At 34.1% G+C, this 16,549-nt stretch overlaps 2 protein-coding genes across 3 annotated transcripts in view; one reads left to right on the top strand and one right to left on the bottom strand.

The window, feature by feature from the left end:
- LOC133184463 (serine/threonine-protein kinase 31-like) overlaps positions 1-8,645 on the top strand; it is a 36,948-nt gene extending 28,303 nt beyond the window's left edge. Inside the window, exons 20-29 of one of the 2 annotated variants that reach the window (XM_061319554.1) lie at positions 299-412; positions 593-718; positions 1,548-1,634; positions 1,752-1,901; positions 2,117-2,257; positions 3,699-3,767; positions 3,975-4,114; positions 5,307-6,031; positions 6,379-6,401; positions 7,389-7,470. In XM_061319554.1, the coding sequence (XP_061175538.1) occupies positions 299-412; positions 593-718; positions 1,548-1,634; positions 1,752-1,901; positions 2,117-2,257; positions 3,699-3,767; positions 3,975-4,114; positions 5,307-6,031; positions 6,379-6,383 (1,557 nt within the window). In that variant the 3' untranslated portion in view covers positions 6,384-6,401; positions 7,389-7,470. Of the gene's footprint in view, positions 1-298; positions 413-592; positions 719-1,547; positions 1,635-1,751; positions 1,902-2,116; positions 2,258-3,698; positions 3,768-3,974; positions 4,115-5,306; positions 6,032-6,378; positions 6,402-7,388 lie in introns of both variants that reach the window. The other variant, XM_061319553.1, reaches the window with a different exon arrangement.
- A 3,635-nt stretch (positions 8,646-12,280) lies between these two features.
- Positions 12,281-16,549, bottom strand: part of LOC133184462 (uncharacterized) — a 74,083-nt gene continuing 69,814 nt past the window's right edge. The window contains exons 151-158 of the mRNA XM_061319552.1: positions 16,166-16,321; positions 15,884-16,053; positions 15,553-15,768; positions 14,892-15,148; positions 14,383-14,649; positions 14,053-14,155; positions 13,543-13,688; positions 12,281-12,489 (exon numbers count right to left, since the gene is read on the bottom strand). Of these exons, the coding sequence (XP_061175536.1) occupies positions 12,444-12,489; positions 13,543-13,688; positions 14,053-14,155; positions 14,383-14,649; positions 14,892-15,148; positions 15,553-15,768; positions 15,884-16,053; positions 16,166-16,321 (1,361 nt within the window). The 3' untranslated portion in view covers positions 12,281-12,443. The remainder of the gene's footprint in view (positions 12,490-13,542; positions 13,689-14,052; positions 14,156-14,382; positions 14,650-14,891; positions 15,149-15,552; positions 15,769-15,883; positions 16,054-16,165; positions 16,322-16,549) is intronic.

Genomic DNA, 16,549 nt, shown 5'->3' with positions numbered 1-16,549 from the left:
TTGATTTCTAAATTTCATTTCTTCCCCTTTTGCAGTGTTGAATAATTTAAAAGGGAGGAGGTATTCCCTATCTTTTGCCAGAAGTACTAAGAGGTGCTTGTATAATGAAAGTTAGATAAAGATTATATTAGATAATTATGTAGAAAAAGAAGAAAAAATTATTCTAATGTTATGCTCAGTTTATTTTAGGGTGTGTAGGGAGCCAGGATATTGAAGTTTTGGGGCCTAATGTTCAAAAAAGATACATGTATATCTAACAAAGAACAATCTTCATTAAAGATTATCCGATGTTTTATAGAACTACAATGGCATAGTGAAAACAGGATGGGAAGTGGAACATTTTACTTTGTCTCCAGCAGTGAGACCAGGAATGTACTCGAGCACTTTTTGTGGCGACCCAGTTTATGTGCAGGTAAACATTGATTTAGAAAAAAAAGGCCTTACCTTGAAGGTAATACTTATCAGGAAATTATTTTGGGGCTCAATAATAATAATAATAATAATGTTTTTTTTTTTAAAAATGAGATATAAAAGTTAAAGAATTATTCTAATTTGTTACATATGTAGATCTTGCATCCCCCACTCTTTTTAGGAATATCATGTTGGTGACAGTGAACATCTTAGGAAGGAAGACTTCCTTGCTCAAATCATGGCTTATTGTAGCATATCTTCTGACTCGGATTGTCTTGGTGCTATACAGGCAGTGTTCTTCACAAAGGTAAAGGTGGATTTGAAAAGAATGACATTCCAAATTACTCAATACATGTTCATGTTTTATAACCCCCCTCCCCCCAGCAAACAGAGTTGGAGGGAGAGGGGTACATAGAAATCACCATGTCCATGTTCTTGTTTGTCTTTATATCAGGACCATTATTTTGTTACAGAGAAACTTAAGTATCTAAAACTTGGCACAATAAGTTTGCTTATTGCTAATGAGTAAATCTTGACCAACAAAAGTCATTAGGACTAGGTCACATGATTCTGGAATGAACATTTATTGTCCAATCCATCTCTTTGAAATGGAGAACCATGTGAAGCTCATACTTGGCAGAAACTTTGCCTTTGACCAGAAGGTGTATCATGAACATGAGGCAGTGACAAGATGTTAAGTTCCTAATCCTAAGTGCGAAAATCTTAATTATGCCATTCATTTCTCTGAAAATTGGAGGAATAATGCATAACATGAAGTTTGCTTTGCATCGAAAACCAAGACCCTAAGTCACAGGGTTCCCAAACTAAATTCTTGTCTTAGGCCATAACTGCAAATGGAGAAATATTAAAGAATTGTACTTAGTTTTGTTAAAGTTGTAGTGTTTCTATTTAGGGATTTCAAAAGCTTGACTTGAAGGTTGCTTAGAAACTCTTGGAAAAGTTCAAAGCTGCACAAAATAACTGTGTTTTAAGTTCTTAATGCAGATTTTCAAATGTACATTTTGACCGGCCCTACAGTGGTACAAGTCCTGCAAGGAAAAAAGTGGTTGATCTTTTTATAAAACATTATTTGCCTAGCTGAATTAAAGTATATACATGTATGTTTTTCTTCGTAGAATGAGCGAATTGGATATGTAGTTATAAGTGTTGAACAAATGCAAGATTTGGAGACATTTATGAATGAGCCAGGATTTGATGACAAGGTACAAGTTCCTTCAACATTGGTAGAAATATCTCAAAATTGTGGTTTAAAAAAATCTTTAAAGATTGGTCTGCACTTTTTCACATCATCTGAAAACTTTTTTGATTTTGATTTTCAGAGAAGGCAGAAAATAGCTAGAGGAGTAACCTCTGCATTGAACACCCTACATCAGCATGGTTTTGTACATGGTGAAGTGAATCCACAAAATGTTGGTGTAAAGTTGGACGGTTCAGCTGTACTGCTGTGTCCAGACTTTTCTAGGTCATTGGTAAGGATTGTCTATTTGGTCTGTTCTAAAAGGCTGTAAGAGTGGGAGATAAAAAGGAGGGAGTATACAAAAACAATCTTGGCATCAATTGAGAGTAATAACAGGTTGTAGATAGGGGATGGGTTTAGAATTTAACACCTATCTATGGAATGTCTTACTTTTATGATGTATCAAGTCACTGAAAAATATGACCTAGTCTTAAGTATTTTTAACAGTTTGACAGAACTAAGAGAGGTTACATGACCAGCCATGGAATGATGTTCCAGGCTCCAGAAATCTCAAATGCTCATCAGAGTGCACCAGTCCAGATCACTGCTAAAACTGACCTCTATCTATTAGGCCTACTCATCCTATATGTAAGTCTAGAGAAGCTATTCTGGGGCCTGTTTTACAAAAGAACTTACAACTAAGACCAAAATTTAATTCTGCTTATTACTTTCTGTTTTGCATTAATTGAAAATGGTTTTAATATTTTTCAAAAGAATTAATGAAGATATTTATATGCTAGCAATTTTAAAAAGAACTAGTTATAATTGTAACGGGGACCGTTACAGATGTTCCCCAAACGCTCCCCAACACCCTTTTGGTTTCTTATTTCCTGTAAGCTTCATTTAATAAGCCAATGAAGTATATTGATAGTTTTTTGCATTTCAAGCGCGCACACGTGCATGCATGTGCAGGATGACCATGTCATCTCATCTATACTATTAATGCATCTTTATATTCTCAGTATTAAAACATTTCATCAAAAAATAAATAAGTTCCGGCTATATCAAGTATATTGGTCATCTTAGCATTGCACGCATGCGCACCTGCATGCATGTTCATAATGACCATGCCATTTTGTCAACACTTATAATATGTCTGTTTATTCTTAGTATCAAAGCTTTTAATAAAAAAATATAAAAGTTATGGCTACATTAAGTATATTGGTCATTTAACCCATTGCACGCGCGCGCATGTGCATTCATGAGCATGATGTCCACATCATCTTGTCTACACTTTTAATATATCTGTATATTCTTAATATCAAAGCTTTTCATAAAAAAATATAAAAATTACGGCTATATTAAGTATATTGGTCATTTAACACATTGCACGCGCGCGCACGTGCATGCATGCATGCATGTGCATGATGACCATGTCGTCTTGTCTACACTTTTAATATATATGAATATTTTGAGTATCAAAGCATCTCATCAAAACGTATAATAGTTACGAGTATATCAAGTATATTTGTCATTTTACGCTTTGCGCGTGCGCACACGTGCATGCATGCGCATGTTGACCATGTCATCTTGTTTACACTTTTAATATATCCTTATATTCTGAGTATCAAAGCATTTCATCAAAAAATATAAAAATTACAGCTATATCAAGTATATTGGTCATTTTACACATTGCACGCGCACGCATGTGCATGCAGGTGCGCTCAAAATGACCTTGATTCCACAAATCTACATAACATGCCCATTAACCCTAAAAAGGTATCACCTCAATCGGATGAGTAGTTGACAAGATCACTCACGGACAAAAAAGTACCCAGGAAGAAGAAGAAGAAGAAGAAAAATAATAATAATAATAAGAAACAGAGTAAAAACAATATGTTCCCCAACTTCGTTTGGGGAACATAATTAATTTTACAAAATTTTACAATCAACTTAAGTTTTTTGCCTTGGTCATAAATTCTTTTGTAAAATGGGCCCCTGGTTATCAAGATATTTCTGTGAATGTTGCAAAGATTGATATATGTCCTTGGAAGGTATGTTCGAAATGAAGTCCTGAAATCTGTTTTAGCTTCATCATCCAAGATCTGTAATTCCGGCATCCAGAGATGGAACTCCAAACTTGGCTGTCCTTTCACTGGTAACTAAATTAAGCAATGTACATGTATCAAATAATGTATAGTTTTTATTTACGATTTAAGATTATAGAGAAATAGTGAAAAAAAAGTTAAAATAGATATTGTATTTGAATATGAGTATAAAGATGTGATCATATTGTACATGTATTTGGACATGTCAATTTAAAGGGTGTGAACCTGCATAAAAGATGTTCTTTTGTATCTTGTAGGACCCTGAGACTGGTTCTCTGCTGTACAATTTACTATGTGGAAAACCTGAAATGAGATTAGCAGCAGGTCACATATTAAAGTCAGGTTATCTCACACGCACCATGAAAGACCACTCACTTTCCCCAGCATTGGATACAAGGTATTGACAAAGATAATACAGAGAATAATGAATAAATGATAGGGTTGCCATTAAGGACTTGGTTAACTAGAAAATTGATGGTAGGTCCAATAACTGAGTATCAGAATTGCTACATTAACTGATTTACCTAGAAACAAAAAAACTTGCAGTTTTTGATATTCAATTAAAATTCTTTTAACTTGAACAAAAGCAATTCAAAGTGCTTGGTTGATGTCAGCATAGTAGTTAGGACTATGGCAGTATGTTGATAGATGGATATGGCAGCTTGTTTATACATGTATCTCAGCTTGTTTATATCTCATCATAGGCTGCTAATTCTCTTATAAATTTTAAGTCCAAAGTGATGGTAGTTGGATAAAAATGTTGGTACCCAAATAAAAGGTCTTCTCACAAGGAGTACACAAGTGCAATATGAAAGCCCTTGCACAAACCATTCAAAATTTGTGACCAAATTTAAAGTTTCACTAAAGTAGGTCAAACGTCGAGGTCATGAAGTCCTAAAGGTTGGTACTCTAAGAAAGATATTGTTACAATGCATACACATGAAATATAAAAGACATTGCACCAACAATTCAAAAGTTATGGCCAAGGTTCAAGTTTTTACAGACCAGAATGTACATGTATATGCCCCCGCATCATCAGTAACTGGGACATATAAATTTGAAGTATCTTGAAACAAGTAGAGATCACAAATATTTTAAAAACATTTATAGTTTGTGGAATTACATTTGTGTGCATATTTGTATAGTTAAAATTTCTTTAGTTTATCATTGCTGGTCTCGATTTGATTTAACAACCTTAATATTGTAAATTCCTTATTTTACGCGAGTACTTGATATCACGAAATGGCCTAAGGGTGTCAAATCACGAGAACAATATTTCGCGAATAGCTGATTTATCTAGAGATTTTACATACATTAAAGCACCATAAAAATAAAAGCGAGTAATTTTATTTCACGAGGGGTGCTTCTCGTGTAATTATGCGATAATTTATTCCACGCGTATATTTAGGAATCTACAGTAACTAATGATAGGGACAGATGTCCACAATTTTAATTTGGAATGGCAGCATATTTTGTTATGAAAGCGCTAAATTGATAAGAATAGAGAGATTATAAAGGATTTATCAAGAACATAACCATGTCTAATTTCAATATTGAATATTTTACTGACGTAGTTATTCATACTTCAGCCATGAACTAGTGCAGGAGTCCTATGGTCAGTCTCAGGAAATAGCAGATGGAGGACAGCTTCCTATGCCAGACACACCTCTAGAAGCAAGCGTGGAAAGTAATTCAGGTTTTACAAGTGATGGTCTGGAACAGGAGAAGATAACATCACTTAACGAGACAGAGGACCAGTCACACGGGGCTAGTACCCTTACCTCAAATGCTGACCTTGTCAGAGAGGAATCCCCTGAAGTCCAGATCCTCTCTGAAGAAGTTTATATTGAGACTCGGGAAGTATCAGATGACGGTTCACAAATGTTGGAAGAGCTTACTGTTAAAACAGAGAGTGTCTTAATCAGTGAAGAAAAATTGTCTCCCTTGACACAGAATCAGTGTAATGTGGACTCCATCTCTCAGTATCCTGAAATGGATGAAACAACAAGACAAACTGTTGACATTGATTCTCTTGTTTATCCAGAACCTAGTCATAAGGAACCAGCAAGTAACCCTGTAGGATTGGTTGATGAAGAAAGCGAAAGCTACACAACAAGTCAGACAGCTAGTCTGGAACAGAAGGCAGTGCAACATGATGACATCAGCGCAGCTTCTCATGGACATAGTGGAGTACCACTCCACAGCCCCAGACCAGGAAGTGAAGTTCCCACAACAGATCGAAATGATGCCTTAAGTAAGTCATCATTGACTGAAGGATTAATGACACCAGAGAAATATAAAACTAATGTCGACAGTAAGTTTCTTTTATTCATTTAAATCAGTATTAGTTTTACATTGGGATATAAATTTGAACATGGAAATCTATGCATGTGGGTCATAATATTGGAAAAGTACTGTAAATAAGGAAATTGGAAATCTATGCATGAGGTCCATCTGGAACATTTCAGATGTTACTCATTCAATTTTAGTTTGATTGGTACACAAATAGATTACAGCAAGATAATTATTCTGTACATTTTTTTTATTTCAATGAACAATGTGCTATAGTTACTAAAATACAATTTTCTTGAAAAGATTGACTTTAAACAAAACTAACTGCATGCGTTTTTATTATACTAATACTAATGTTCTCTTTATCAGTTTGAATTACACCTTAAAGTTAGGTAAGTAATAAAAAGGCTACACCTAGTATTTAGCTCGCTTTAGTAAAGATGTTATTTTGTTTGTCAAAAATACTAGCTCAGGTGTAAAAGTCGTAATACGCCCTTGTATGTACATGTAATTACTATTATTTCTCATGTATCTTAAAGTAGTATTTTGCAGTAACAATTAATACTCAGCTTGCATGACAGATAAATGTATTCAGCTTATGGTGTACATTTCGGTGTTCATTTGTGCACTATGTTGTATGTGATGTCTATACATTACAAAGGGTGAAATGATTGCATGTGTAAATAGCGATGTTTAGATTACTTGTTCTAAATATTTATGAAAAAATAAACATACACGAAGATTACTGTAAATAAAATTATCTTTTTGTTACTATTTTTGCCATAGGGCTAAAATGATATTCCGATACATTAATGTATTTGGCAAACAAAATTCATTGATATGACTATGCCTATCTGTATAAACATGTATATGAATAAAATTCAAATGTTACTGGAATTATATGATGCTGTTTAAATTCTTTTTATTTAAAGTATAACTTTCCAGTACATGTATCTGGATAATTGTTCCCCTTAAAAAGAATTTTCCTTTTACAGTTATATATTGGAGGGGGGGGGGGGCAATGTTTGCATATAAGGCTTGAGTAATCAAACCTCGTTATCTTAAAGTTGATGGGACCAAGAAAAACTTTTGAGATATCCGAAGATTTGAAATATCAAGGGTAAAATACCTAAAGAATAAGTGGTAGGAACTTCCAAATCACTTCGACGTATCCACGGTATTCGAGGTATCAGTGTTCCAGATACAAAATTCAACTGTATTTTATCACAATAACTCTACCACAATGTATATGATATCAAAGGATACCTGTATCATTCCACCCCTTATGTTTTGAAGTGATTTTTTTTGTGTATTTTACCTACTTAAGAAATATATAAAAATACAATGCATGATGCTAATACTACAGTATATTCTTACAGGACTGGTAAAGTCTCTCTCAGCTATGAAGGCCAAGGAACAAGTAATGAAGAGCCTTTCTGGAAAGAACCAAATCTAATGCTGATCTGTAAAATTTACAGAGAAATTCCATTTCTAGTCAGAGGCACTTTTGATTTTAAACATTGAGATACAAAATTTCAGGTAGAATATACATCTTAAATAAATTTTCTTGGGAACAATTGTATGTATCATTTTTTGATATTTTTTTATTGTGTTCATTAAGCCAAGAAAAAGGCAAGGACCTGGGCATTATCTATGTGTTGTGAATCATGATGGGGCAGCAGGTAGTTGTGTTCTCTCATGTATATTCTTTTTTTTTATTCTCCAGTGAAATGTTTTTTAAGTGGAAATTTGTAAGACTTTTTTAAGCAACAGATATAGTTTTGTAGTCTTCATTTGTATACTTTTGTATATTACTTCTCACTGCCGATATCAAGGTTTTCAGTATTGTTTCTTTATTTTGAGCTGTTGCTGTTTTATTCTCCGCGAGGTTTCTTTCCTCGGTGATCTCAGGATTATTCTTCAAACTTGGCAGAAATAAAAGAAAAGTAGATGTTTATACATGTATGGATAAATGAATAAGAATTTGTTTTTATACACAGTTAAAGAATACTTGACTTGCGGAAAAAAAGAGAGAAAGTGGCAATATTTGTATATATTATAAATTAATTGAAATATAAAAAGAAAAAAAAGAGACTGAGAAGGAATGTTAAACAGGGTCTTGTGCATGAGGAAATTCAGCTGAATTGTCAATTTTTCAACATCTTCTGAGGAAATTCAGCTGAATTGTCAATTTTTCAGTATCTTCTGAGGAAATTCAGCTGAATTGTCAATTTTCAACATCTTCTTGTGAGACTGTTGATATAAATTAGTGAGACATATTTTTCTGTGTAAAAAAAATTTACTCTGTTAAAAAAAAAAAATACCGGTACAAGAAATCATATACTCAATGTAACAACGAACGAGTATGTAATGAATTAGTTAAATACAGGAATAATTAACTTACACTGAATTGCAGTGTATGTATTAGGAAGTTGAATACTTCAACATGTCAAAATTTGGCATTTAATGACAAGTAGTGATTGTTGTATTGCAGGGAATTCCTATATTTTTGCATCTGTCTTCATTACCTTTTGTAAGTTTTATGACAATATTCTACATGTACCTTATTCATTTTATTTTGTAGTTTCTGTTTGGTCAGGGAATTGACCATAGCCCATAAAATAAATTTTGAAGTTAATGATGATTTTTTTGTTTTTGTTTAATGTTTAGATCAAAGTCCCAGTTGAAGATATAAATTGGTCAAATACTGAAATGCATTTTATTTTTTGAAATCTTCACCATGATTGACCCATAGCAGGAAAGCTGTTTGCTAGATAATATTGAGAATGGGAAATTCATGACCACAGGGTACCGTGTTCTCAAGTTGTGCTTAGTTGACGATTGAAAATGCATTACATTAGAATTCCTTCTATTAAATCACTGAAATTTTATAAATCTAGCAAATGTATGTGCAGTCATACCATTGGTATAAATGTTAATATATTTTAAATGTTCAGGAAAGTGAAGAATTTAATGCATTTTCAATATATTTTTTACTCGTTCAGTGGCTATTATAGGATATCCTTGTTCACCCATTATCTTCACAATTTCATTAAGACACCCCCTCCCAAATAAATGTGATGAAAGTTGATTCAAATTTAATAGTACCCCCACCCCCAGTGGTTCTTTTGTTTATTCAAGTAAACATTTCAAACAAAAAGTCTCATGCCTAGTAATTATTGATGTTGAACAACAATAATTTTTGAAGCTCTTTACCATCCCTCGGATGAATTCAGTTTTTACCTCACTTGAGCTGAAAACTCAAGTGAGCTTTTCTGATCACATTTTTCTCCAGCATCCATCTGTAAACTTTTCAGATTTTTGACTTCTCCAGAACCACTAAGCCAATTTTAACCAAATTTGCCACCAAGCATTTTTGGGTGAAGGGAATTCAAATTTGTTCAATTGAAGGGCCACACACTCAAAGATGTGAAAGCATCATTACATAGTGTAGAGTCAAGTTTGTACAAATGAGGATCCGCGAGGGTAGGGTGGGGTCACAATAGGGGATCAAAGTTTTACAAAGGAATATGAAAGAAAAAAATATACGTAATAGTCTTCTCAAGAAAGCCATGATTAGTCATATGAATATGGAAGCATCCTCAGGAAGTTTACCAGTAGATTCAAATTTGTTCAAATCAAGACAACAACCCCCCCCCCCCCCCCCAAGGTAGGGTGGGGCCTCTTTGGGTGATCAGAGTTGTAAATAGGAATATAGGAAATATTTTTAAAAATCTTATCTAGAACAGCAAATCCATAATTAGTCACTTTAATACAGAAGCATCCACAAGTAGTATAGATCAAAATCGTTTAAATCATGACCCCCAGGGGTAGGGTTGGGTCACAATAAAGCAATCGTTGTTAAATATGGGAATATATAGGAAATATATCTAACAAGAGGCCTATGGGCCACATCCCTCACTTGAGCATATTGGCTAGAAAAAAGCACAAATCAGTTCAGTGACCTTGGGGGTCATCATTTCAATAAACTTGAATCAACACTACCTAAGGATGCTTCCATATCAATATGACTAAACATGGCTTTTCTGTTCTTGACAAGATTTTTTCCTGTATATTCCAATGTAAAACTTTGATTTCCCATTGTGGCCCCACCTTATCCTTAAGGGTCATCATTTGAACAAACTTTACACTACCTGAGGATGTTTCCAAATCAAAATGACAAATAATGGTTTTGCTGTTCTTGAGAGAAGATTTTTAAAAAGTTTTTCCATATGTATTCCTATGTAAAACTTTGATCCTCCATTGTGGCCCTTCCCTTCCCCCGGAGGTCATAATAACTGATCCCCCATCGTGGCCCCACCCTACCCCCAGGGGTCATCATTTGAACAAACTTAAATCTACACTACCTGAGAAAGCTTCTATATCAATATGACCAATGGTTTTACTGTTCCTGAGAAGATTTTTTCCTATATATTGCTATGTAAAAAAGTTGATCCCATGTTGTGACCCCACCCTACCCCCACAGGCCATGGGTCATCATTTGAACAAATATGAATCTATACTATGTAAAGAAGGTTTCCTATAAGTTTCAACTTTTTCGGCCCAGTGGTTCTTGATAAGATTTTTAAAACATGCCACCAAATTTTCACTATTTCAGGATTGTCTCCCCATGAAAGATAGTTTGGCCCTTCATTTGAATAAACTTGTATTCCCTCCACCCAAGGATGCTTTGTGGCAAGTTTGGTTGAAATCGGACCAGTGATTCTGAAGAAGTCAAAAATGTGAAAAGTTCACCGACGTGTGATCAGAAAAGCTCATGAGCTTTCAGCTCAGGTGACCAAAAATTTCATTTTCAAGAACAACAAAGCCATGATTAGTCTTATACAGATAACTTCAGTTAATTTGCATTCAAATATGTTCAAATCATGATGCTCCAGAAGTAGAGAGGGGCCATAACAGGGGATCAAAGTATATGGGAAAAATCATTAAAAATCTTGTTCTGAAGAACAGCAAAGCCATGGTTAGTAATAATAGTTCAGAAGCATCTTCAGGTAGGTAGATTTAAATTTGTTTAAATTTAGGGTGGGGCCACAATAAGTGATCAAGAACTGCAAAGCCATGGGGTGTACAAGGTAGTATATAGGGGAAGAAGAGTGGCAAGGCCACCCGAAGATTACCTGGTAATCATATTGATAAGGAAAACATTCCTAAGTGCAGTGGAATTGTTTGCTTTTTTTTTTATTTTAAATTATTAGCCCTTGGGTTAGGGTTGGGCTAAAATAGAGATCTAAATTTTACATTATGCTTATGTACAGGAAAAAAATCTTTGAACAGCAGAGCCATGTTGATCGTATTGATATTGTAGCTTCCTTTGGGCTAGATTATGATCCACAATATAGAGTCAAAGTTTTCCTCAAAGGCGGGAATTTGGAAAAAAAATCTGCATGGCTAAAGTGACTCAGGTTAGCATTGTGGCCCATGGGCCATATTTACTTTTGAACACTTCCTTTAGGTAATGCTGCCCAACTTAATTACAGAGCTTTAATTATATAAATGAACAAAATCTCGTCAGCACCACCAAAATCAGTCCTGTTGATACACAAGTATTCCAATTTAGTATTTATAGTCGTGTTTCACAACGGGAATTAGTCGCCCGCGTGGCGCAGTGGTTAGAGCGTCTGCTCTAGAGTCGCGAGGTAAGGAGTTGATCCTTACGTTGCGGGTTCGAATCCCACTGTGGGATGTGAGACCGGTCCTTCAGATGAGACCGTATAAACCGAGGTCCCGTGTCGCAGTAGGTTTTGGCACGAAAAAGACCCCTCACTGCTCAATGGCCGTAAGTGCCGAGCATAGGACAAAAATTTGCAGCTCTCCACCGGCAAGTGGTGGCGTCTCCATATGAGTGAAAAATTCTCGAGAGGGACGTTAAACAACAAACAAACAAACAAACACAACGGGAATTTAAGACTTGCACAAGAACAACAAAGCTAGCTAAACACCCAGCATGTACATGAATATCCGGTACTATGAAACTTGCAGCCTTTAAATCTTCGCCGCGAGCCACAGGTTTTGTGTCCATTCTGTTTCCAAAAACCCAGATTTTGAAAATAAATGGACACCAAAACCTGTGCCCTGTGATGATGACTTTAAATTGGTCAATTTTTTAAATCATTGGAATGGTATGACACCCTCTTTAGAAACTCAAAATATAGCATCATTTGCCTCATTTTGGCCTCAAGGGTAGTGAGTTTTTCAATGAATTTTGTACACTGCTATCCATGTAGTAGCAGCAGTACAAATGAAAAAAAAATCACATTTTTTAAGGGTTTATTACAAAAGTATCAAAACTTTGTAAAGATTAGAGTATACAGAAAAAATTTGTTAATAAAAATGTAAACTATAAAGTCATTTGATTGGATAGCACTTGAGGTTATAGCTAATAGTCTTTTGGGTAAGTAGTTGTCTTCTTTTGGTTATAAATTGGTTCTTGTGTCTTGAAAACCAGTGACAAGTCTAATTCTGAAAGAAAAGAAAAAAAAAAAAACAATAAGCAATGCAAGATAAAATTTTCAAACAGCTAATATTTTATCAAAAGAGATATGACCTTTGCAACTGGAACAACTTTTCTTCCAATAAACTTTCTTAAAATCTACACTAAATTTTATATTTTCAATATACACACTTATATACATGTACCAGATGCCCATGGTTTGCAAATACATGTATGAGACTGAAGATTAAATTATAAAGTAGATGGGCAGTACCTCGGAGTAAATTAATGCTATTAGGCATGCATAATTGGCAAACAAAGAAACAATAAATAGCTAAACTAACCAAAATGTATAAATTAAAAGCCAATTCTAGAGTTTTGATGCTTAAATTTCACCAAAATAAGCAATAACTAAGAAATGTGTAAATCTACAGAAAATATAAAGCAATGACAGAATTTTAATACAAAAAAAAAAAATATCTATAATTTAACTTGAATACATAAAGAAATACTGCAGATGAAGCAAGTGCAACAAAAAAATATAATGAAGACTGAAAGCAATTTGAAAAGGCAAAAGGGTTTGATTTCTTAAGAACATCAGCAACTTCTAAGAAATTAAATCTACAAAGTTCTAAATTAAGCTATATTTTTTTAGAGAAATGAATTTCAAAATCTAAAAAATGCTCACCAAAACATCAACTTCATATCTACTACAAAAAGTTGAATTCCATTTTGAGCAAAACAAAAAAAGAAAAAGTGTAATTTTTTTACAGTAATAAGTCATATAGTTAAAAGACAAATTTCTGTTGTATAAATATGGAATAAAATTCTTTACTGAAAATATTAAGAAAGCAAACTCAGGTAGAAATCAAAATAAATGGAATTTTATCTGGTTATCTCTTGTGCAACATTAAGCACCCAATATGACGAACACTTTTAAAATATATAAATACCAGAAGATTACAACCACCAGAGGAACAAATATAATTTTTTTAGAAAGCTGCTACTACTTGTGCAAGTGGATTGGGACAAAAATTTGATTTCTACCTGACTTTGTGGAGAGGTACTAATAATGAACGTACTGCTCGCGGTTGTCATACACTGGATTTTTGCGGGCTACCACCCTGGCCCCTTGGCTACGGGTGGAAGCATCACGATCAAAACTCATGTTAATTTCCCCGAGGTCCTGAAGTCCAGTTTCATCAGGAGGAACATACATGTTCAAACTCTGACAGAAAAGAAATGATATTGTTACTCAAAGAATTCTGCTAATAGGATGTTAAATTCAGAAATTATGATTTATTCTAAGATGTTACAAAATAATGTTCACCTAAATGACAAAACAGTGAAATCAACCAAAGCAATAACTGAAAAGATGATCGTATTCCCATCCATTAAGCATAAGAAAATCTACACATCCTCCAAAAACAGAAAACTTGAACATATTACAGGTACAAACATGAAACTAGTTTCTATCTTACATTGATTACTAAAAAACAGAATATTTTTCACTGTTTTGTCAGAGAAAGAAGTAGTATGTTGGTTTTAATATAATAGATTTACTGGAAATTGCATTATGGTAACTTATTTACCTGTGTTTCATATTCTTTCAAAAAGCTTGGAGGATTAGTAAAGTCTGGTTGATGTTCATAATTTCTTCTGTAAACTCTATAGCTAGCCAAATAGTTGTTGTATCTGAAACAAACATACAATCATGAAAGATTTTTTCCCACACTTAATGCAACAATGTCTCCTACATTCTATCCACTCCAAAAAGTGAGTTTTATACCATTAAAAAAGTTCCCTTCTTTTTTTTTTAATTCTTGCATGAACATAAAATTGATAGAAGGAACATGAATTTAATGTAAAAGTCCAATTCTACAAATATTCAATTCTTCTCTCAGTTTCTGAAATGATTTTACCTTGACCATGAGTAGAAGAGGATTATAAGTCCAACCAAAGCCAGCAGGATTACAATGGCAGACAGCGCAACGAATGCCACCCAAGGATCGTCCTGCCACCAGGTGTAGGATTTGGTCATTACGCGTACGATGTTACCGCGGTCTTGGAGGCCTGAGGCTACACTCTGAATGTTACTGATGCTGAATGGAGCTCGGACAAGTTCTACTGTGCGGCTAAGGGCTGAGTTAATCTGTCCCAAGGTTCCACTGGATGTTGATGCTCCAATCCTGAAGTAATGACAAAAATAAAATTAACATTAAATTTTCAAGTTTAAGCATAATTCTTTACTTTTAATATGCTTCTTATATTTCCCTGAAATTTAAGCAACTAGAAATTTTAATGATCTGGAAATGTATGAAAGACAATTTCATTTTTTTTTTTAGTTTGCCGCATTTAATTTTGTTTTAGCTTTTTTTGTAAAGTCAAGGTAGAGAAAATAATTTTGAACAAAACATCAACTTATGCTTACAGATTCAACTGAGTATTTTCCACTAAATTATATCCAATGTTTGGATCAGAAACCACAAATATGACATCAGAGTATCTTTCGTCATAGCTAAGCTGTCCACCCTGTAAAATACGCCTGGCCTGAATAGACTCGATAATGACAATTTTCTGCGTGGCATTCTGGATTTCTCGTCTGGTGGTTTCAATGTCTCTCACAGCATCTCTTGGTGGTACATTTAATTCCATCACAAATCTGTTTCTGTCCTCGATCAGGTCAATCTATCATTAATGTAAAAAGGTTGTTATCCATCTACATGGAGATGTCACAATTCTTCAAGATTCCATAAACATTTTCAATACACACAATTAAAAAATAAAAGGAAACCATCTGTTAAATATGCATTACCATATTTCCTAGATATACTGCAATTGATCTATCTTGAATTGGTACTAAGAAATGTTCACCCCAGTTATATTTATTTTTTTTTTGCCCAATTTGCACTTATCCTTAAATACATATGTAATAAATTTTATTTTGTTATAGCTCTCACATCATAAAACCTTATTGATTCAATTAATTATTGGATAAAATAATTTGTTGATGTGTGGGTGAAAGTACATGTAACAATATGAATACATTTCTCATCCTCTATAGTTATGCCTGATTATTATGTCATACTTACATAGACTGTGGTTTCTGTGGCCTGTTGCTCTAGAGCACTAGCTCTGTCTGATGCTCGGATGTTGAAGGTGTATGGATTGAGGTCTGCATTAGATGTTCGGAAAAATTCACGGAATGAGAAAATGACTCCCGTCGAAGCATTGAGGCCAAATGGAACAGTATTGTCCAAAATTTCATATACAACTTGACCATTAAGACCAGCATCTATATCCCTAGCCTGCAAGAATCAAATTAGCAAAATCCCATATCATTCTACTATCTACACTGTATATATACCAAATGAATTTACTCTGTACTAAAGCTAGAATGTTTAGGAGATGTGGTCAGCTTACGTGAATGCTAAGAACGCTGCTTCCAGCTGGGGCATTGATTGAGATTGCTCCAACATAGAAATTTCTGTTGGTGAGTTGTGGTGGATACACTGGGTAAGAGAACTGTGGAGCATTATCATTTCTGTCTAGCACTGTTAAGATTACTGTAGCATTCTGGAAGGTGTTGTATACTACAAGACAAAATATACGCAATTTTAATGACAGTTTTATGAAGTGCACATTGTGTATGAAATACATGTAAGTAATGTTGAAGAGTTGGGTCATCAATTTCATTATCCTTACCATATGGAGTTTGTTGATTTGCTGCCTGACGTTTTGTCCGTCTGGCCTCCTCTCTTACTCCAATTACAATAATGTACTGTCCACTGGCTTCTCTATCAATAGTGCCACTCACCCTAAGCTGACAGGCATTTCCAACCACAGATATATCAAATAAACCTAGATTTCAAATTGAATTATAATTGCTTTAGTTTGTACATGTGTAATTTTTAATTCAATATTTTTTTAATGAGGTTTCATGCAAAGCATTCATAAAAAACAAAAGGTAGAGCTCTGTATATTACTGTAAGTTGTAAAATTTCTGTTATTGATAAAAAGGTGAAAAGATCCTTTGTCAATCTTATAATCTAATAAGCCAGAGTTCATCAATGAATTACAGTTCATAAG

This window comes from Saccostrea echinata, unplaced genomic scaffold, assembly GCF_033153115.1.
Source record: "Saccostrea echinata isolate AGI-Se365-2 ecotype Australia unplaced genomic scaffold, CSIRO_AGI_Sech_v1 ptg000010l, whole genome shotgun sequence".
Taxonomy (NCBI): Eukaryota; Metazoa; Mollusca; class Bivalvia; order Ostreida; family Ostreidae; genus Saccostrea; species Saccostrea echinata.
This window is presented reverse-complemented; position numbering and strand designations above follow the sequence as displayed.